Raw genomic sequence first — 21911 nt, 5'->3', positions numbered from 1 at the left:
CATGCAGACCCATACCTCTCCAGCGCCCTGGCTGTAGAGTGTGGACCATGACCCAACATAGCTGGAAAACTCAAAACCATATATAAATATATGTGTGTAGTGATAGGTGAGTCTGCATAGATGGAGCTAAGGTGTGCATTTCTATCTATCGGTGTACGTACAGGCATGCACCTTGGCTCCAGCTATGCTCTTTCACCCAATGCTACTGCGCGGGGCGGGGGAATTCTCTGTTAACAGCCTTGTACATTTTGTGTACAGTCCAATCAGTACAGCATTTAAGGGAAATTGACCGACTGCTCGGCTTTGCTGGGGATCACGGCACATGAGGAAAGCCCTTTTGGGAGCTGCCTCTGCTGCTGAACTGCCTTATTCTGCTCCAACACATGCTTCTTGTGCATTATTGCGGGAGCATGGTGAGATGTGGGAAGCTCACTGAGGCCCTCACCAAATCTGACATTGATTCATACATGGGCTTTTGCAGCTGACAATGTGAATTCAACCTGTCACCGATGACAGGAGCCAGGAGTGCGCTTGATCACACTACTGTCACAATGCATTAATGGGCCATGGACTGGCATTGACAGGAAGGGCTTGAGGAATGAGCCGGGGGAAAGGGGGTATGTCAGAGAGCAGAGGGAACTCTGATGCAGGCTTCTCCTCAGAGACACCGGACAGGGTGGGGGGAGCTCATTCATTTCAAAAGCATCCAAGACCTCATCCGTTGACAACTTTGCATCCAAGTCCAACCTTCCTTCTGCATTGTGTGTTGCCAGGTCCCTAGCCTGTGAGCAGATCTGAGAGGTTTTAATGGCTGTGTTTTCAACTGTGTTTCAGGTAGGCGATCAGATGAAACTGCTGCAGAACTGCTGGAGCGAGCTGCTGGTATTTGACCATATCTACAGGCAGGTGCAACATGGGAAGGAGCACAGTATGCTGCTTGTGACAGGCCAGGAGGTAATGTCCTCTCCTTTGATGGGAAAAGCCTTCCAGTGTTTCAGCAGACTGTACCTTTCCCCTGCAATTCCTGCATTGCTAAGTTGAACAACGGCATGAAAGGGTCAGGACAGCACAGCTAATAGTGAGCCTGCATTATTGTTGCAGATGGATTAATGGACACAAAGAGTGAAGCATCAGAGGGGAGCAGGCCCTGTGCCTTTGTCCATGTGTTGGGATACTAACCAGAGCCGGGCGATATGGGGGCCAGTTCCTTCCCGATTTGTAACTGTGCTGCTGCCCCAGTCCATCCTTCTGTTCACTTCAGGATCTGCAAATCTGCCATATTTCTGCAAAGGAAAATCTTCCCTCTCTCACCATTTATTCCCAAATGAGACTGATGAAAAGTCACTTTTCTTTGCCATTTTTGTTTTCACCCAGTTGAAATCAGAAATTCCACTGCTTCCTCGCTGGGTCAGAACCAATTCTTTTAATCCAAAAGGAAAGCACATGAAAGGCACCATGTGCCTGCTGGTTAATCTGTTGTTATTAAGTGTGTTTCATTGCTCTAGTTGTGGTTCTGGTGGCATCTCTCTAGGATCAGAATTTTGGGTGAGCCTTGAGCCAATTCAGGGGGCTGCGGGGCAACATTTAAAGTGGGGGAGCCATTGACTCCTCCCCTGCTCTGAAATTCCCCCTCCCCCAAGCAATCTAACCCCCCGGCCCATCAGCCCATGCAGCCACCCCCTCCAAATTTTAGTGAGTGGACTTGTGAAATGGTGCACAGGGTCACACTCAGGTTTGGCCTGGCCAAAAAGTAGTCGGGCCGTGGCCCGCCTGGCTCTGCAGTCTATGGGCTAACTGGTTTTGTGTGGCAGCCATTGGAAACTCAGCGGCTTTGCAGGGCTGTAGTGTGAAGTCAGGCCAGCCTGGGCAGTTTTGGTTGCTTGGCTTTAAATGTTGGGGCTGGCTTGAACTTCAGACTCCAGGAAGGGAGCCCATGGGAACCAAAATCCATCTCCGTAGTTTCAGACAATCTCAGCTACACGGAGCCCAAACTGGGAAGAAAAAATGGGTGACTTTTGTCTTACTTCTTTCCCTCTAATGAAGGCCCTCCTGTCTTGTCCCTCCTCCTGCGTGAACTGAGGCTGACCCAAGCAGATGCCTGGTGTTTTGTTTTTGCTGGGTTCCGGAATTGTTTTTGCACAAGGGGAGAAATAATGATCTGTAGATAGACCCAAGCCATCCCCGGAGCGCAGGCGGCCGGCATGTACTGCCTTCCAGCCAGGGGAGAATTCTTGGGTTTGGAGCAAAATGTTTCTCATAAGAAAAATCAACAGTCATGTCTGTATTTACAGAAATTGGTGTGAGAACAGACCAGCTCTGTTTGAATAGTAGATTTTGCAGGGAACATGGGAACAAAGTCTCCCCAGAATCGCAGCCTGATCTTCCAGCTATTCCCAGGACAGCATTGCTGTTGTGCAGTGAGAGCTCCCTCTTTAAACACAAATTAGAACAAATAATAACCCAGAAGATTGCTATTTTCTCTTGTGTGTCTCCAAGTTACCCCTGTTTATTCTCTGAAGTGAGATTCACCCTGTCCAGAGGACCTGTGCAGCACCATTTGTGATGCCGTGGGACTTAAGTAGTCTCTTGGGTTTATACTGGCTACCCAGGGATGAATTTCACCCTGACTCCACAGTTTTGCTGCCTCTGTCCTGTAATGTTTTAGCCACAAGCCAGAACTGGCTGCTGCTCCCTGCCCTCCTGGGAATCAGGGACATCCATCCCCTGAGAGCCATTGAACCAAACTGTAAACCCTGTATGTGATGAAAACCGCTCCAAGCCAGTGGGTGGGGCAGCTCCCCCCGCACCCCTACTTCCAGCACCTACGGTCTGTGCATGCAGCCAAGCTGCCCTGTAGCTATAGTTTGGCTAGCTGAAAACCCTGCCAAGGGGTAGTTTGTTCCCTTCCCTCCACTGCCATTTCCTTGTGATAATCCAGCCAGAGAGCTGGAATAATTCTAAATCCCACTCAGCCAGTCTTACGGCGGTGGGGGACACTGTGAGGATACCTGTCCTGCCAGTACCATTATTGTTTCAGTCACTTCGGGTGTATTCACCCTTAGGGTGTAGAGGGCTAGTACAAGACCTAGGCACTACCAAAGTCCTACCTTGTGCTGGCTCCTCGGCTGGGGGGTGAATCTCACGAGAGGAGTCTTTTCAAGTCCACCTCCAGACCCACTGCGGTGTTGGCTATTTGCTGTCCCTAGGGCAAGGAGCGTGGCGGGGGGTTTAAAATGAGCAGCTCGTGCCCTCTCCACAGGCAGGGCGTAGCTAAGAGACACGGTGGGGTCTCGACCCTGCTCAGTGCCTTGCAGTGTGGTTCGCACCGCTCCTCAGGCCCTTGCAGGGTGTGATGCTCCAGGCTGCTGAGCCCGGCTTCCTTCTTTGCTTTCAGGTGGAGATGGCGACAATCGCGGCTCAAGCGGGATCCAACCTGAATAACCTGGTCTTGAGGGCACAAGAACTGGTCCTACACTTGCATGCGCTCCAGGTGGATAGACAAGAGTTTGTGTGTTTGAAGTTCCTGATACTCTTCAGTCTCGGTAAGTGCCCCAGAAGGGACTGAGTTCTGCAGCGTGCCGCTGGGGAGACATTGGAACGCAAAGCTAGCAAAGGGAAAGGCGGAGCAGCCGCTCTCTCGCATTGTGCCCGGTTGGTGGAAGCATGGAGAGCTGTTATTAGTGACAGGTTTCAGAGTAACAGCCGTGTTAGGCTGTATCCGCAAAAAGAAAAGGAGGACTTGCGGCACCTTAGAGACTAACCAATTTATGTGAGCATGAGCTTTCGTGAGCTACAGCTCACTTCATCGGATGCATCCTGTGGAAAGTTGTACTGAAGTGAGCTGTAGCTCACGAAAGCTCATGCTCAAATAAATTGGTTAGTCTCTAAGGTGCCGCAAGTCCTCCTTTTCTTTTTGTTATTAGTGACTGTTCTTATTTACTTGTGGCCCAGGAGCACCGAGAGACCCCTGCCATGACCGAGGGCGCATAGTGCCAAGCACTCTGTGAAGAGATAGTAAAAGACAGTCCCCTGCCCCAAAGAGACAATGAAGAGGGGGAGAAAGGGAGTATGGTTCTCTCCATTTCACAGGGGGAGTGAGGCACAAAGAGGCTGCATGACTAGTATCCTGTAGCTTGTATCCAGACAGAATGTGACTTGTTTTTAAGTTCACTGCACCTCCTCACGGTGTGTCCCGTGGAAGCCTTTCATCCTCCTGGTAACCCCTCCAGAGATAAGGAGTTTGCACCACAGACACATTGGTGCCTCCTTGTTGAAAATCCTCCCTGAACACCTCTCTGCTGTCTGATGGCCAGCGATCTCTCACTGTGGTGAGAAGGGGGTCAAGCTGCAAATCACCAGGTGCTAAGTAACAGTTCTCTGCAGTGCGAAGGGGTAGCAGAGATTCGGGGGAGTGACAGAGAGATGCACACAGGAGCAAGGCAGTCAGCAGGATATGGGATCTAATCTTCCCCTGGCAGAGGATCTCAGCTTGGCGAAACACAGCCTCCAGGGTATGTCCGCCCAGCACTGGGAGCATGTGTCTCAGTGCAGGGAGACAGACATGGGCTAGCTGTCTTTGTTAAAAATCATAGCACAGTGGCACGGGCACTGGCGTGGGCTAGCTGACTGACTACAAGCCCGCCGATCCCCTGCATACATAATTGGGTGGCCAGCCCAAGCCACTGCCCTTGCCACCTTGACCACACTCGCGCCCCTCTGTCACCCTGCACTGGGAAGCGCCCTCCCAGCTGCTGTGGGGATGCCTTGGTGGGCTAGAGGGTCCCTACGCTGCTCATGGGGCAGAGGAATGCTCAGGCACCATGAGCCAGGAGAAACATACAGACAGGGCGGGCTGCTCCTGTCAGGGCGGAATAGCTAGAGATCAGAAGCCTGGTTTCTAGAGACATGAGGCCCCTCTGCTCCTGCTGATGTGTGTCCGGGGATTCAGAGCTGCTTTGGGGTGAGCTGCTCTGAGCAATCCCCTGGCTCCTGCTTGCTTCTGCCTGCTCAGTGCGAGGCGCTGTTCAGAAATGTTTAAGTCCTGCTGGCTGGCTGAGACCAGCTCTCCCCTGTGTCGCCCCCACGAGGGCTAAGCTCTGCCAGGGTCTCTGCTGGGAGTTCCTGGATCAGCAGGTGCTGGAGCGTTTTGGACAGAGGGCACGTGGCCTGTGTGGCCTGCCAGAGCCAGGGCTGTGCTGCCTTCAGGGCACTGTACAAAGGGTCACTCAGGGTGTTAACCGACCACCACTGTGGCAGGGCAAGAGGCACTCAGAGGTGGACAAGCGTGCGGCAGCCGGAGGTGATGGGCATTGGGCACTGAAGACATGGAATGAAATGAGCACATGGGTGAAGCAGCGTTTGCATCGAGGGAGGGGGGTGCCATGCTGGAAATCAAGAGAAGAGCCTTTATTTGAGGGGATCCTTAATAGCAGCCAGAGGTTTGCAGTGGCTGGGCCTTCCCTGGGGTGCTGTATACCATGAGGGCTTCTGCTCATGGCTCTAGCTTTCTCTGCGCAAAGAGCCACTGGCTTTCCCGGGGGCCTGGGCCCCAGAGGGGAGGCATAGGGCCAAAGGGTTCCAGAGGGCCAATGCTTCTTCCTGTTCAGTACTGCAGGCTGCTCCGTAGATGATGGCTTTCTGGGGCGGTAAAGACCAGAGGTAGCAGCACAGATGACAGGTCTTGGCGTGTCCCCCTGCCCCTAAGGTTTGCTAGATGTCTAGGAACCTGCCGGGCGCAGCTGGACAGTGGGCACGTCCCCGCTGCGTTCTCTGAGTCGCCGAGCCCAATTCAAAGCTTCTCTGATGTGGTGGAAACTAAAGGGAAGCTCTCACCAGCCCTGGTCAGAGCCGCACACAAAAATCACTGTAACCTGTCATTATCTGTAAGTCTGTGGGAGGGGAGTGTGGTGATTACAATGTAGAGTCTAAAGGGAGCGCCAGAGACAAACATGCTGAAAATAAACCTGCTGAGCCCGCAACAGCCAAAGCGCTAAAAGTTAATTAGGCAAAAACCTTTGTAAAATAGCTTGTAATTTTATCAAGAACAAGGAGGGACACAAATCAAATGACGACTCCTCGCCTTTGCCCCCCAAATCCCTCTCTGGGGATGCAGCACCTCTGCCTGAGACCCGGGGCTGTTTGCAACCGCGCGAGTTCCCAGAGGCTCGTCCCACTGTGGTATTTTCCAGGGGCTAGTGTTGTAGCAGGGCATCACGCTCCCAGGGGAGGAGTGGCCACGCACAGCCTGGGCTGAACAGCGGCTGGTTAGATTGCTGCAGCAGCAAGAAATTGCACAGGCTCGGGGGCTGTAATGTGAGCGTATTAGGGCTTCGGGACAGTCTCTGGCCAGTGCTCTGTGCCCCTCTCAGCACCTGGCATCCCTCCTCATTCTGTGCGTATTTATTTGTGTTGCGGTAGCGTCTCGACACCCAGCCAGGGCTCAGGCCTCCATCCTGCTAGGAGCTGTATACAGGCATATAATACAAAGATGGCCCTGGCCGTATAAAATGAAAGACAGCAGGTGGACGCAGCTTAGCAGTGAAGGCAGGCACCCGGTGACAGCCCGCTGGGTCTGAGCTGTGTGACGAGCAGCAGTCACCGTGCACCAGCTGCTGAGCGAGTGTTGGAATCGCAGCAGAGGTGAGCTGCGAGGAGAGAACTGAATGAGGCCAATGAGAGCTGGCTTTGCAGGCTGAAGTTATTCACAGCTCTCCCGCCCCATCGGGGACCTCATCCTGAGAACGTGTTGGCATGAGACTAACTTTGCTCATGGACACAATCCCATAGATATCTGTGGGGCTATTCACAGGAGAAACGAATATTCACCAGCAGAAATGTTTGCAGGATTGGATCCATGTACAGCAAAGCTGCTGCATGAATGACACTGGGCCATGCGACAGCTACAGTTGGTTATTTTTAATGTGGCAGGTGGTACGAATACATTCCATGGGGCGAACCCTTCAGAGAGCGCTTGGGTGAGAAGGGGGAGCATTAGACAATGTTACTTCAATAGGGCCTGTCGTGGCTCAGAGCCCCATCATGGGAGGCGCTGGACAGACACGTAACAGAAAGCTTAACAGTCTAGATGACCAGATAATATACTGACATCCCTCTGCCTCCCTTGGCTTGCAGCTCAACAGAGAAATTTTTAAAGCAAAAATATTTTTATTTTCATCAGAGTGTTTCCCAGAACGTCCTTTTCTCCCCCTGAGCCCCAGAAAACAGTCGTCCTGGCGAAAGGAAAGTGGTGGGTAAGATCCCACCTTGGTCAACATGCAGGGGCCAGTGCAGGCTCGTTCCCCATCCGGCATTAAATAGGGCCTGTTTTGGGCAGTGAAACAAACGGGCTGATAGGGCCTTTACAAAACAGCCGTGTTGACAGAGCCTGGCGCAGGGACTGGCCCTATCTCGCTGGATTGGCGTCAGAGGAATGCAGGGCAGGGAAGTGCAGACTTCTCATGATAGAGCCACCGTCTCAGAGTCTGTGGTAAAAGTAACTCAGGCTGATTCACATAGTTACTTCTCACCTAGACACAATATCCCCAGCAGCCACTGGCTGGGAGAGCTGGCCCTCCTGCTTGGCCCCGCACATTTCTGGGGGCCTTGCCACAGCCTTTGCCAGCCCCTTTCGCTTGTGCATTGGCCTCCCGTCTCGAAACCCCACCCCTTGCCACAGTTACCATAGCAACACGCAGCTACAGGACCGAGAGCCTGCTGCAGGTGCAGGCTGCTACTGATCCCGCAGGCGTCTAATGCTCGCCTGGCTATGGTCCCGTGCCCAGGCAGAGCGCCTGCCGGGGCTGCCTTGCCCCCCTGGCATGTGCACGGCAGGGGCCAGCGGCGTTTCTCTGTCACTCGCCTTGGTGAGTGAGAGGGGTGGGTGGGTGGCTCTGGGGACTGACAGCCTCTGTTCAGCCACAGAACAGGGACAGCCTGGGCATCCGCAGGGCACGCGTCCTCCAGTGTGCCCACCCTGGCCTGGAGACCCTGCCTGGGGGAAGTGCCCGGGGCACTGCCAAGCCTTCACACAGCTCTGTCAGAGCCAGAATCACCCCTGTGGGTTTGAGGCATCTCATCAGCACCTTTCCCTCCTCCCCAGGCCTTACCCCCATGGCCTCCATCCCTGTGGTCTCCTCCTCTCCCACTTCCCTCTCTCCTCCCTGCCCTTCCTGGTGACAAACAAAAGTCCCAAGGAAATTAAGTCCTGTTTGCAAAGGTGGGTGCTGCACTTGCTGTGGAGTTGAGCTGGCTTTGTCTGACCATGGCCCACCTGGCTGACTGTTTGCCTGCCTATAATTGTCACTCTGTTCCTAGGGTAGGTGCGGATAATAAGGGATGTCTCCTCTGGCTAGTTTAGCACGTTGCACCCTCACCAAAGGATGCCAGCGTTCCTTAACTCTGAGTAACACCTTCCATTCTCACCCGGCCTGCGGGAAGGCAGATAAGTATCCTTACCCCCGTGTTATGGACAGAGGCAGTGACTTGTTCAGGCTTACAGTTGGCTGCAGAGCTCTCAGATCTCACCTCAGCCCAGTAGATCACGTTCCCTCTTGTCCTATAAACACGGATCTTGTTGTTGTTCATTGGTGTGCCAAGGGCCTTTAGAGAGAGATTTAAAAAAAACAATGGGCCTAAATTTTCAAAAGATGCATGATTCTGGGGGGCCCCAGTCTGAGGCACCTTCAGAGGATCCTGTTTTTCAGAGGGCAAGTGTTCAGCACTTCCTGAGAATCAGGCCCATTTAAGGTGTCCCAGATTGTCAGTCCAAAATTGAGACACTGCTCACTTTGGCAAACTGAGCTAGTCTCTCCTGCCCACTTCCCTGTGAGGAGTTACAGGTGGGAGTGGGGAATAACAAGCTGTGGTGTAGTAAAGTTGTGTGCCTTATATTACACAGGCAGTGAGCTCAAATGCTGTGAAGTTATTGCTCTTAGAAATGGGTCACACCTTTGATTCCCTCATTGCCAAATGGATCACTAACTTCTCCGTACTTTGTGAGCTTTAATGAGCTCCATTGAATATTCTCCATTGAATGAAAATATTGACATGCTTGTTGCTCCGGGAACAAACCAAGAGGTAGATACAGTCCAAGGGGTATATTCTGTGCACATTTAATGCATAGAACCAGCGTTGCCAACTCTCCTGTTTTTAACACAAGTCTCACAATATTGGGTGTTTTCTTAAAACTCCAGCTCAGGGAGTCAAGTGATTGATTATGTGAGCATCTCAGCTTGTAGCCCTCAGAGTTGTGGAGAGGAACTTGAAATCATGACCTTTGCGCACCTTAAAAGCTCTATAAGCTAGAAAGTAAATAAGAAGAATCCCACATTTATTATTTTAAAAAATCATGATTTTGAAGCTAATCTCATGACTTTGAGAGGCCCAGTCATGATTTTTGCACACTTAGGATTGGTAATAGTGGAACATCTCATGGCAGAAGGCGTGCGTTGGTTATCATGACACCATTGAATGCTGCGTTGGTCTATTATGGAGTTAGGCTCCCACCGCCAATGCTGTTTCCTAACTGTCTCTCAGGCCCTTTTGGAAATCACAACCAGAGCTTTCATCGTCCATGTTTTGCTGTTGACCAAAAGTACTTGGTTATGCTCCTGGCACATTCAGGGCTTAATACCATAAGAATTTCTCCAGCTGTGAATTTTACACTAGCAAATTCCCATGTCTGAAAAGTACCCAATGTGCAGCTCTATGGCACACAATGACTGAGGACTGATCCAGTTAGGGACTCGACCTGTGCTATTTAAAAGGTCTATTCACCCTTCCCATCAGCTAATTCTGCTGAGAGAGAGACGGGATAGAGTATGATCCATAATATTTCACAAAGCCACGTTTCATCTGCATTCAGAGTCCATGGGTTTAATTTTGCCCTGGGCAATGTCGCAGTTGGGGAGCTGGCCTGGATGTAGCTGATGGCAAAATTTGCCCTAATAGCTCTGGCAGGAGAAAAGAAACTTTAGAGATCAGTGCGTGGAGTAAACAGTTACATTAGCATGATACAAGTAGGGTTAATTTGTACCACGCCTAAGTTCTGGCCTGGTACATGGGGGTTTATGAACCCTAATAGCAATTAGGTATTATATAGGATTATTTTTTAACAGATGTGCTCTAGGATATATCTCATTTAACTGGGCTGCTCAGTAGGTCACTCCTGTTCAAATCTGGCTGGTTTATACTGATTTCTGTAGCTCCCATCTCTGTGCGACTGGGCTCTCCTTGGGAAATGCTGGTGAGCAGACACATATTCAGTCCTTGATCCTGCAATGGGGTCCAGGCATGAAGCAGCTTCCCTGCCTTCAGAGTGGCTGTGTGTGATCAAGACTTAGCCCAGAGCTGATGAGAAGGAGCCACTCCCGGCGCCCGAGAGCACATTTATAACCTTCCATCTCACTTGTTTCCTTTCGAAAAAGCTGTTTTAAAGTACAAGAAAATTAAATACGATAATTCGCTGTTTAAACAGTGATAAGGCTGTGACATAAACAGAACCCAGACTAGAAAATAAAAGGGCTGGAGGCTTGGGATGGCAGAGCCGATCTGAGGAGGGATGGGAGTCTGGGGGAGACCCTAGCCCCTTCCCCACTCCCCCAGTGGGAGCAGATGTTGTGGTGGAGTATCCTGGGCTCCTGCTCTCCACTCTGGCTGTGCCCATAATAAAAATCCTACAGTAGTATCCTCACACACTGTAGGAGGGTAGCAGTACCTTGCAGGGCTGGAGCGTTTTATTAGGAGGGGGTGCTTTGCCAGCCCAACCCCGTTTGAACAAACCAATCTGTGTCAGGATCCTCAGAGGAAACATTCCCAGTCTGATGCCACTGCTCCTTGTTTGGGACATGGAAGGCACTGGAACAGCAGCCTCAGCGTGGCTTATTCCTTTCCTCTGCGGGCATTTCTGTTGAATTCCCATTGCCTTTCCTGTGGATGAAATGTCAGTGGTGGCTCCGAGGGTGATAAGCCCCAGCTTCAGGGTGGCCATGGTTTAAAATCCTGTCTCCATTGCATGCGTAGAGCAGGCAGTAAAGAAACCTTTCCAGAAGTTAAGTGAACATGCCTGTATTGCTGTGCATTGTGCTAAGTATATTACATTTCTTCCTCTTTTTTCTTTCTCTGTGGCTTTCCGGGAAGGATGTGCAACAATACGCTGTATTTTCCTGTGTCTCATTTTGCCCCAAATCCAACTTTTTCTCTCCATAATGCAAAGCTCACTTGGAGCAATAAGAACATAAAAATGGCCATACTGGGTCAGACTGATGGTCCATCCAGCCCAGTGGCCTGTCCCTGACAGTGGCCAGTGCCAGTTGCTTCAGAAGGAATGAACAAAACAGGGCAATTATTAAATGATCTCCCTTGTCGTCCAATCTTAGCTTCTGGCAGTCAGAGGTCTAGGGACACCCAGAGCCTGGGGTTGGATCCCTGACCATCTTAGCTAATAGCCTTTGATGGATCTATCCTCCAGGAACTTATCTAGGTCTTTTTTGAACCTAGTTATAGTTTTGGCCTTCACAACAAGTTCCACAGGTTCACTGTGCATTGTGTGAAGAAGTGCTTCCTTCTGTCTTTTTTAAACCTGCCGCCTATTCATGTCATTGGGTGACCCCTAGTTCTTGTGTCATGGGAAGGGGTAAACAACACTTCCCTATTCACTTTCTCCTCACCATTCATGAGTTTATAGACCTCTATCATATCCCCCTTTAGTCATCTCTTTTCTAAAGTGAACAGTCCCACTCTTTTTAATCTCTTCTCATACGGAAGCTGTTCCATACCCCTAATCATTTTTGTTGCCCTTCTCTGTGCCTTTTCCAATTCCAATAGGTCTCTTTTGAGATGGGGTGATCAGAACTGCACACAGTATTCAAGGTGTGGGCGTACCAGGGATGTATACAGTGGCATTATGGTATTTTCTTGTTTATTATCTGTCCCTTTCCTAATGATTCCCAACATTTGGTTCGCTTTTTTGACTGTTGCTGCATATTGAGCCAATGTTTTCAGAGAACTGTGCACGATGACTCCAAGATCTCTTTCTGGAGTGGTAACAGCTAATTTAGACCCCATCATTTTGTGTGTATAATTTGCCCGTCGCAGGCTCAGCTGTGGAGAACAGGATTGCATATTACGTGTAGGATGTAATTGCCTTTAACAAGAGAATTTCCACATTTACCACTCTGCCACAGCACAATCAAAGCCAACGCCACAGACACAAGAGGCTGCCATTTGAGTTCTAAATAGATTTCTCTCCTGAGCAGGTAAAGAGGTTTAATTAAAATTAGGGCTTCTCAAAATAGCAATATTTATGAGGACAGCACAGGTTAGCTTTGTTCTACAGAAGGGCTTAATAGAGCCTTAATGGATTGACCTATCATTCGATTTCATGACTTATATTCATGAAGCAGCTCTTCTTGGGGAGGGGTGTAAGAGAGGCTTTTATAGCCCACATTCCCTTAAGCGTTTGCAATTTATCAGCAGCTTCTCCCAAACAAAAGGAGCTGTGAATAGGAAGAACACTTGAGGGCATAGAAATAATCCCAGGCATATCTGTATGTGTGATTGGCTGCTTTGTCACAGGACAGAGTCTTTGCAACTGCTGCAGTGTCTCTAAATGAAGTGAGTCAATGTTATTTGGACAACATTCTTTATTCATTGCAGGAATGAAAAGATTATTCAAATATTCAATTAACCAGTGAATAGGGTCTTTCTGAGAACCAGGTGAGTTCATCAAGTAGAACTAGCTATTGTTGAGCCAACTCAGGGTATAGATTTGACATTTATCAATATAACTTCTGTTTTTTTAAATGACACTCATAATAACCTTATGCAGATAAAGAGATTTCATAACAACATGCTGTAATATAACAGAGACAGGCGCGTTAAGAACAAATGTGCCACAGGAGTGACAAGGGAATTCTGATCTGATAAAGTGTATGTTATACAGAACCTCAGATATTTTGTGACTATGCTACACAGTACAAAGCAACAGTAAGATGGGAACGGCCCATTAGATCATCGCCGTGTCCAGCCCTCAGCCAGTTCAGGATTTTCCCTATGGCATATTCTTGGGGGCTTTATTCATCTGACTGGAGCAATGAGGCTTCCGCCACTTCCCTTATGAGACTGCTCCACAGTCTGATAGGCCTCTGTGATAGATATTTACCGAAAAAGGTTGCAACTCCTTTCAGTTTAGGCCCCAGTTCAACAAAGCACTTAAACACCTGCTCACCTTAAAGCCTAATGGCACTTAAGCACGTGCTTGGCTGCTTTGATGAACTGGGGCCAAATTTCAGTTATGCGCTGATTCTGAGTTCCCTTTTTCCAGACCATGTAGAGGTATTTATTAAAATGAAAACATTTGGAAAGGGCAGTGGGCACTGTAGCCATTGTGAGGCAGAGCAGATTGTGTCATGGCTCTTTGTTAGGGCTTTTCAGCCCGTTTTCATTCCAGGTAACTGCTCATATCAAAACCAGCTGGAAACATTGGTGCAGTAATAATGTGTGAGACTCTGTATCAAGCGCTTGCTACAGTCTAGCTACGTTGTATCTGCTGCATTCCTTTCCATCATGGAGGGGCCACTTCTGTAGACCCTCACTCAAATAAACATTTACAGAAGTAGTACCATTGGTCTGCTAAGCCTGATTCTCCATCACTTCCAGTAATGGTATCCAATGACTGAGTTCATTCTCCAAAAGCCTTGGGGTGCTTATCCTACTGGCCTGCTGATCTGTATATATTTAACTTTTCCAAGTACTCTATGACCTGCCTCTTATCATCCTGTCTCCATTGTCTATTCCAGACTTTGTTTTATTTTGCTTGTTGGAGACAGATTCCAGGAAGAAGTTCAGTAGCTCATCCATCTCAGAAGCACATACTTGATGATTGTGTTTCTCTCCACACATACCAAGAGACTTCCTTTGCCATCACTGCTTCTCATCTGTCTAATATACTTTTTAAAGTCTTTAATCCATTTGGGTAGAACATTAACTCATTCTACTTTTCTGCAGTTCTAAAGCCAAATTCAGTCTTGGTGTAAAACCCTACAGCAGTCAATAGAATTACCCCAAGAATTTGTACCCTAATCTTTTCCCTGTAAGTCACTGTGTATTCTTGCTCAGTCCTTTCCCTGGGCAATTTCTGTTACAGATTCCTTTGTATTACAGACGTTTGAGGCAGTCTCGCGTGAAGGCATTTCCAGGGAACTGCTGAGTCTTTAATACACTAAGATCTAATAGTGTCTATAATGGGTAGAAGGAAACCTCTGGGCCCAAACACTCCAAACTGCCATGCTCCAAATCTGGACCCAATTCTGACTCTTCACAATATTCAGCTTCAAGATGTTTGAGCTGCCGTCTCTCATCTGAACTTGAACCTAAAAGGGCTGGTTGCCGAGGCCCATCTCTCCACTGGATACGTGCACACAGACGTAACAGATTTGCTATCAGACATAATGGCACTTGTGGCTGCAGCTCCACCAAGTACAGGCAATCCTGTTAACTCCATCGGCCCAAATGTTTTCAGAGCGGATGTTTATAGCACGGTCTCATGTAAGTTGGGGCTCAGGTATGATCACTGTGTACTTCTGTAGTAGCCTAATAACATGGAGTATGTTTAGTGCCATTTTACCAAAGCCTTTGTTAAATACACACATCACCCAGATTTCAACATGTTAGATTTAAAAAATGAAATTAATTAGCCGAACAAAAATGGAAAACTCAAGTCTTCTGTATTGTCAAGTGCCAGAATAGCATCCTGCCACCCACTGGGAAGAGTTGTCATAAAACTCCTTAAAGGACCTGGAGTGGCCAGAAAGACTAAAGCCATGCCTACGCTACCACTTATGTTGGCAACACTTATGTCCCTCAGGGGGTGCGGGGAAAAAAGTGGTGGTGTGCCCAACACTGCCAGTGAGAGAGCTTCTCCCGCCAGCAGAGCTCCCGCCGCTGGTGGAGGTGGTCTTATGTCGGCGGCGGAGGCTCTCTCCCATCGGTCTAGAGCGGCTACACGAGCGGCCTTGCAGCGGCATCGGGGCAGCCGTGCCATTGTAAGCTCGCGAGTGCAGACATGGCCTTGGTGTCAGAGAGAACAAACAGGAGAAATGAACTGCACATTCGATTAGCCCAGTGAAGCCAAACCCTTCCCTTGGGATCTGACTAGAGTACAATTAAGTGCTGACATTTGGATAACTCACTCTGATTTTTGTCAAATTACCACTTAATACTGATTGGTGGCCAGGTTCTGGGTCCATCTCACCTGAACGGTGGTACCTCCATCAGAACGCAGCCCACTGGAGCACTGGGCTCAGCATTGTCCTGGAGAAAGAGGTTCCTCCTCGCCGTGGGCAGGATCAACCCTGCTTGGCTTATGAGGTCACAGTCCAAGATAGCAGAGCCGCAGATCGTGGACGTGAGACTGGTCTCTATGGCTGCCGGGAAGTACCTGACTGAAGAGTGGCTTGATATGGAAAATAGGATTACAGTCAGGCATTAGCCCCACTAGGGACAGACGAAAGCCAGGGTGTGGGTTTGTGTTTTCTTCTCTCACAAACAGCAGCAAGTGCTTTTAAGTGATTTTTTTATCATGATCTTTTACCAGGGCGGCATCCTGGTCTTACTGATTTGAAACCCACAGCAAGGTGTGCAGATTATAAGGATAATGTAGCTCAATGTGCTAGGAGCTGTGTCTCTCAGTAGCGAGGTGGTGGCTCCGCACCGGAGAGCTTTCTGCCTTGCATTTCAGTAAGGCCAGTTCCAGGCAACAACAGTGTTACCGGAGAATTGTTTAGACACTTGCGAGGCATAAAGGCTCAGGGTTACTATGTTTGCTGAGCTCTGTTGCCACATTGAAAACACCAGGTTTATCAGGGAATTAAGCCAGTCTTTTCATAGACATTCAGAAATGGATGAGCTCTAAGGCTAATGGCCTATAAGATTTTCTTTGATTGTGTGAGATGGAAGTGGGCACAGCAGCCATTAAAAATTCATCAGCTCTAGAAGCTGCGAACTTGCTGACCTGGCAGCTGTTTAGCTGCCTGGATTCTGGCTGTACCCCGCTGGCTCTGCAGTATCCTCCATGGTTCTACTCATACAAATGAGGGATGAAAAGGTCCCTAAGGTCCTCTAGTAGTTCATCTATCTTCTGCTACTCTGTTTTATAACAAGGGGCAGGGTTCCTGCGTAGGTTTTTCCCGTCCCTTATACGGTATAAGAACAATTCCATTTTCTAGCTATGCCACTTCTCTCTCTCCCACCCTTTTCTGTGGATCGCAGAACACGCCCCCCCCCCCCCACAGGCATGTGTATATACACACACACACTCTCTCTCTCCTGCCTCTCCTGTTAAGCTGAACGTTTTCACCTCCAGTCGTTCCTCTTCCCAGTGCTTTGTACTCGGCTGCATAGCCTTGCTATGACTTGCCCACTTTCATGGTTTGGTGCCCTCATCCCCTTGCGGCAGACTCTCTTTTCTCTCAGGGGCTGACTGATTAAGTGAACACCAAAACCCACCCCGAGGCTGGTCCTGTGTGGCCTTGCTAGTCACCTCCCTCCAGCCCAGAGTGCTTCCCTCTCACAAACACCCTCTTTCCTCAAGCTCCAAGCCAGTTCCTCGTGCATTCATGACACAAGCAGGTCAAAGAACAGGTGAAAAAGCATAACAAGTTTTTTTCACATTTTTTCATAGAGAAAACTCTTTGATGAACATTTGCTGCCCAGCTCTCTTCCTGAGAGTGTCGCCGAGATGCTTCACCACCTTATGTCTTATGGGCCTGTGGGACGGTCCACAAGAAACTCTCCCCAAAACTCCTTCCCCTTCCCCACCCCGGTACCTGCAGGATTTGATGGGGACTTGGCAATGGAGCAGGGCTTTATTTCCCACTCGCTGGGAGATCAGGGTTTGGAATTCTCTGTCTCAAAAGTGCTAGCAGATTCAATCAGGTGCAACGATTGTTTGGACAGCAATGGCCTCTCAGTAGAGTACTCGCACACGTAAGAACTGGCTCACATGCTCAGCATTAAACTCATTGCTGAATGTGGGGGGCAGGGTGTCGGGATTTCCTCCCTCCCTGTGGCACACTGGATGGATTTAATCTTTCTTTAGAGCACCCAGCAGAGATCAGAGGAGGGTGTGTCTCACAGTCAGCGTCCTACCATTGCAGTGGTGGTGATACAGATGGAAGCAGAAGGGTGTAAGCACTTCTGTCCTTCAGTCTTTCCTGTCTCCTCCCAGGTTCCTGTTGTCCCTTAATGCTATGCTTTTCCATACAAAAAGAGCAGCCTCTTGTAGACTTAATCCCTTTTACCTGAGAGTCAGAAAAACAACAATCTTCTTCCCCGCAGAAGAGCACCAGGTGTGGGCATCTCCCCTGGAATGCGTGCGGCCGCCCTGGGACTGGAGGAAGTGCTGTCTGGAGCAGCACTGCAGCGTTCTTAGAGACCAGTGTCTAGCTGCATTGTGGGTCCATAATGGGGTCCGATGTAAATGTGACACAGGGCTGTGCTTTGGGCCATTTCATGAGACGCTGCCTTTTGTTTTCCTGTTGCAGATGTGAAATATTTGGAAAACCACAGCCTGTCGAAGGATGCTCAGGAGAAAGCCAACGCAGCTCTGCTGGAGTACACCATCTGCCACTACCCTCACTCCGCAGACAAGTTCCGCCAGCTCCTTCTGCGGCTGGCTGAGATCCGCTCCCTCAGCATGCAGGCCGAGGAGTACCTCTACCATAAGCACCTGAGCGGGGAGGTGCCTTGCAACAACCTGCTCATTGAAATGCTGCACGCCAAGCGGACTTGAGTGTGGCTCATCCGGACAAGAGACTCGCAACGGAGCTCCTCAGAGACATTCCCTGCTGGGAGCATGCAGGAGAGGCAGAAGGAAGCTGGGGGGGCGGGCCTAGCAGCACTGCCTGTCCATCGCCGCCTCGCCCGGTGATTATATTTAACCAGTACTATTGGAAAGTTTCAGATGATTTATTTTAATATACAGTAACTATGGTTTAACAGCTCTAAGACGAATATGTTCCACTCTGTGCGGACTGCCCTTCTGGGACCATTGCCTGTCCTACATTTGGCTTTCCCTGACTACAGAGCATCGATTTGGCTTAACACAAATTCCAGGGTGTGGAGGATTAAACCTTAGAAATGGCTTTTCTCTTATTTATGTTCATTTTGACTGATTTTTCCTCAGCAGCTGTCTGCCCTAACCCTGCCCCCTCACCTTCTGCCCACAAACATATCTCAGGACCCCACTTGCAAAGGGGGGAGAGAGAGGTAAAAAGATACCTTGCTGGTTTTAGCCTTCCGACAGGCCAGGGCTTCTCCAAATGATGCTCTGTGGTTGTCGCCACCTCCCTGGGGGTGAAACACTTTGTGGAGCAAGCAATGGGCCTGCAGGGGTTGAGCAGGGAGACTGCCTTGTGGAATAGTTTGCAGAACGGAGATGCTAGAGCCCCCTGGAATGGACATAGACTGGGACAGGGTACTGGGGAAAATGCAACCACCTACATGTACCTGGATCCAGCCATTAAATCCAGGGAAGAGAAATGATCATATCACCATCCTGCTTCTGCGCTGTGAGCCCCAGAGCTCAGGAAAGCCATTTTGGGTCAGGAGACAGTGCTTGAGATAGGGTCACCGTGTCACCACAGCCAGTGCACAGCTGCAGCAATAGGCCGGCTGACCAGCGTCAGGGGCCTTAGCAGACTTTTGGTCACATTCTGACTGGGGAATCGCCTTATTCTCTGAGGTCAATATTATAGCACAGCCCCATAGTATCCAAGTGCTGAGAAATCGCAGCTCCTCTGTTCAGTCATTCGTCTCTGCATCTCCTAGCCTGTGTCCTGCACCCCCCTGGGCTGGAAGCTGCTTGCGGGCTGGCCAGGTGAGTGTGCCCCTAGGACGGGCTGATGGACTCCTGCAGTTACATGAATCAGGAGACTGTTACAGGAAGGAACGGGGAACTGGACAGTGGCGAGCCATCCTTTTCCCCACGAGCTGCCCCATTCCCCGTGGGGTGAAGAGCAGGTGCAGACTCGGACTGAGGGATGCAGGAGCAGTGGAACGTACCATTCCTCGTTCCAAGCAGGGTGGAGAGCAGGGTTGCTGGGACAAATTCCTCCCTGGTGTAACTGCACCGGGCTGTTGCTGAGCTGAATGTGGCCGGTTGTGTGTGCAGGGGTGGGCGGCAAAGGCTCCCTTTCTGAATAAGCAGCTTCCTGACTGGCTACAGTGCTGTTTATTCAAGTTTTGTGGCTGGCTAACAGGGAGGGCCAGCACTCACCCCACCCCCAGTCCGGCACAGCAGCGATTACAAGTTCTGCCTCATCCTGCTAATGAGTGTCCAGGGGGCTGCCTGCAGCGGGTGGGCAGCAGGGCACCAGGGACAGGGGGGGTGTCATCCTGGAGTTTCAAACTGTGCTTTATGGCTTCAGTGCTCAGCCCTTAGCCTCAGGTTGGCCCCTGCACACTGACCTGCAACACCCAGGTATGCCAGGGACGATCCAGAGCGGCTCCATTCCAACTGCTTCAGTGACCCCGGTCACACCATGGAGCAGAGTCTGGCCCTGATGCTGACATTTCAGCAGGGACGCTCGCAACGCCATTGAGCTCTGGCCCCAGCTCTTAGCTCAGCCTCCATCTCCGGGAAGGTTTTCTCCCGCCTCCAGTCCCATCTCACTCTCTTTGGAAGGTTTCCAGCTGCAGCGTCCCTTGCTTTTCTGCATCACAACATTCCCCGTTCCCACTCAGGTGCTTTCTTGGCCACCAGCTGTGTTCTTGTAATCTAGGGACCAGAGCAACTGGGGTGCAGCTCCCCCAGTCGGAGAGTCAATCAAGAAGCACAGTCTCCTGAACCCACCTATTGGATTTCTCCACATAATGCCTGGTATGTGTGCTGTGGCAGAATTAGCAGGAATGAACAGGGCTGAGATGCGCCACAGGAAATAGACTAGGGGTAAGAGGTAACCATCAAAGGACCTTTTTTTCTCACCATATCTAATGACAACTCTGACTGTGACATCTCACCAGCTGCTCCGTGCGTGCTCTAGGGAATGCTTCCCATGGGCTGGATCCGGGGGAACCTTTGGCAGTAGCCTAGCACCAAATACAATCAATCACCTGAGCACTATCTTAGTGGAGTCAGTCCCTTTTGACCATTTTCTCTGTTTATTCTACTCAGGGTCCTGTACACTGTGCCCAGCTGCACCATACTGTACCCTTTCCACTCTGCCTCTCCTGGCTCACTCATGTTGTATTTTCCTCCAGGTTTTTGTTTAGTGTCCCCTCCATTTTTGGACACTGAAGTCAAAGCGAAGCACTTGACCCTGCTGGAGGACTATAGGACCAGGGGCACAAAGTCCCGGCCCAGGGGTTCTGCAGCTGGGTAATGAACTGGCCACAGCCCTTCTGAGCGTCATGCTATTCAAGCCAGTGCAGGATACAGAGCCTCCGGAGAGAATATGAGACGGGATTTCTTTCTGCTCTCTGGGTCTTCTGTGTGTGCATCTGAATTAGCGGCCATAGTACAAATGTGTCGGCCATGAGCATAAAGGCTGCCCTGGGTTCCTGAGCTGGTTAGTAGGGTTTCTACTCCACTCCCCATTTGCCTGCTTCCTCTGGCTGGGAGTAATTAGACCATAACCTACAGCCCAATGGTGAGACATCCGAGCATCACCCTGGCCACCCAGCAGTGTATTGCTTCAAGCCCTGGTTAGCAGCGTCTGTCCGTTGGCAGCATGTTCATGTGTGTCAGTTAATAGAGCTTTCCCACCCAGGGAGGTGAGAACAGCTGAAGATACAAGAGCGCCCCTTTGACCGTGGATGCATCCCCCTCCCGCTTTAGTTAGCAGGGCAAGGTAAAACCAGAAGGTGCTTTATTCTGGCTGCCACGTTGGTTTACTTCAGCTCAACTATCCTTTACTATTCCCCGAGCACGGGACCTTCCCAGGCTCCAGCACAGGCCAGGCTTAAACGACATTGCTGTGTGCTCCCTGTTCTGAAGCTCCCTGTCAACACAGGTCATATTCTTGGTGAATAATGGCCCTTTGTAAGGGGTGGGGTCCGATATATTTTCCATTCCAGGTGCTTGTTTAGAGTGGACTTTTGTACCCAGAGAAACGCGGTTTCTCCTGAAGTTTGGCGCTTTGCAGGCCTTGTGCACGGCTGCCGCCTACCTTCTTGGCAGAGTTTTGTGACTATAAGCAGCTCATTTTCTGGAAGCTTATTAGATGCAGATGAGCATGTTTGTTTCTGCATTTTGACATGTTCATGCATTTGCCTCTCCACGGCCGTGGTTCAGTTTCACTTTGTATTTTGTGGATTTAAGGAGCTGGGGAATACGGTTTGGGATTTAAAATATGTTTTATTTTCAGAAAATGCAAAGTGTCCTTAAGTGTCTCTCTCCCCTCCGCCCTCTCCATTCCCTCTCTGGCAGGAGGTTGTTAGCAATGTTCTTGTCAGGATCAAACCACTGTAATAAATTTTGCAATTCACTTAAAAATACAGGTTCTGCCTTTTTTTTTAATGTATTTCTAACTCCTGTTTGCTGGGTGGCTATTGCTGTCACATCTCGTTCCATTGCTGCTTTCTGCAGCAGAGCAAAGAACTTTCCTGGGTTTCAACACCGTGCAAACTGAAGGGCAGATGATGACGTTAAACAGTGCTCAACCCTGAGGATACTTGCCTGGAGTTCCTCTTCTTTGTAACTTAGCTGGTATCCTTAGGAAGAATAAATTAGAGACGAGGGTTGAATTGGTTCCAAGGAGCCACCCAGGACCTGGCTCTCAGTTTGCCTGAACCTTGGGGATATTGTGTGGGAGTCGCACCTTCAAGCCCGTTGCTCTGCCGCAGCTCATGCCGGACCTCGGGGGCAATAGGCATTGCACACCTGAGCCCTCTTCATGAGCAGGCAGGCAGGACCG

At 50.0% G+C, this 21911-nt stretch overlaps 1 protein-coding gene across 3 annotated transcripts in view; it reads left to right on the top strand.

Moving 5' to 3' along the window:
* NR5A1 (nuclear receptor subfamily 5 group A member 1) overlaps positions 1 to 21490 on the top strand; it is a 63483-nt gene extending 41993 nt beyond the window's left edge. For all 3 annotated transcript variants that reach the window (XM_084650005.1, XM_084650004.1, XM_084650006.1), the window contains exons 5-7: positions 839 to 954; positions 3395 to 3542; positions 17541 to 21490. In XM_084650005.1, the coding sequence (XP_084506131.1) occupies positions 839 to 954; positions 3395 to 3542; positions 17541 to 17788 (512 nt within the window). In that variant the 3' untranslated portion in view covers positions 17789 to 21490. The remainder of the gene's footprint in view (positions 1 to 838; positions 955 to 3394; positions 3543 to 17540) is intronic.
* The last annotated feature ends 421 nt before the right edge of the window (positions 21491 to 21911 follow it).

This window comes from Lepidochelys olivacea (genome assembly GCF_965140295.1).
Source record: "Lepidochelys olivacea isolate rLepOli2 genome assembly, chromosome: 16".
In the NCBI taxonomy this organism is placed as follows: Eukaryota; Metazoa; Chordata; order Testudines; family Cheloniidae; genus Lepidochelys; species Lepidochelys olivacea.
Note: the sequence above shows the minus strand (reverse complement) of the source record. Positions and strands in the feature narration are given on the sequence as shown.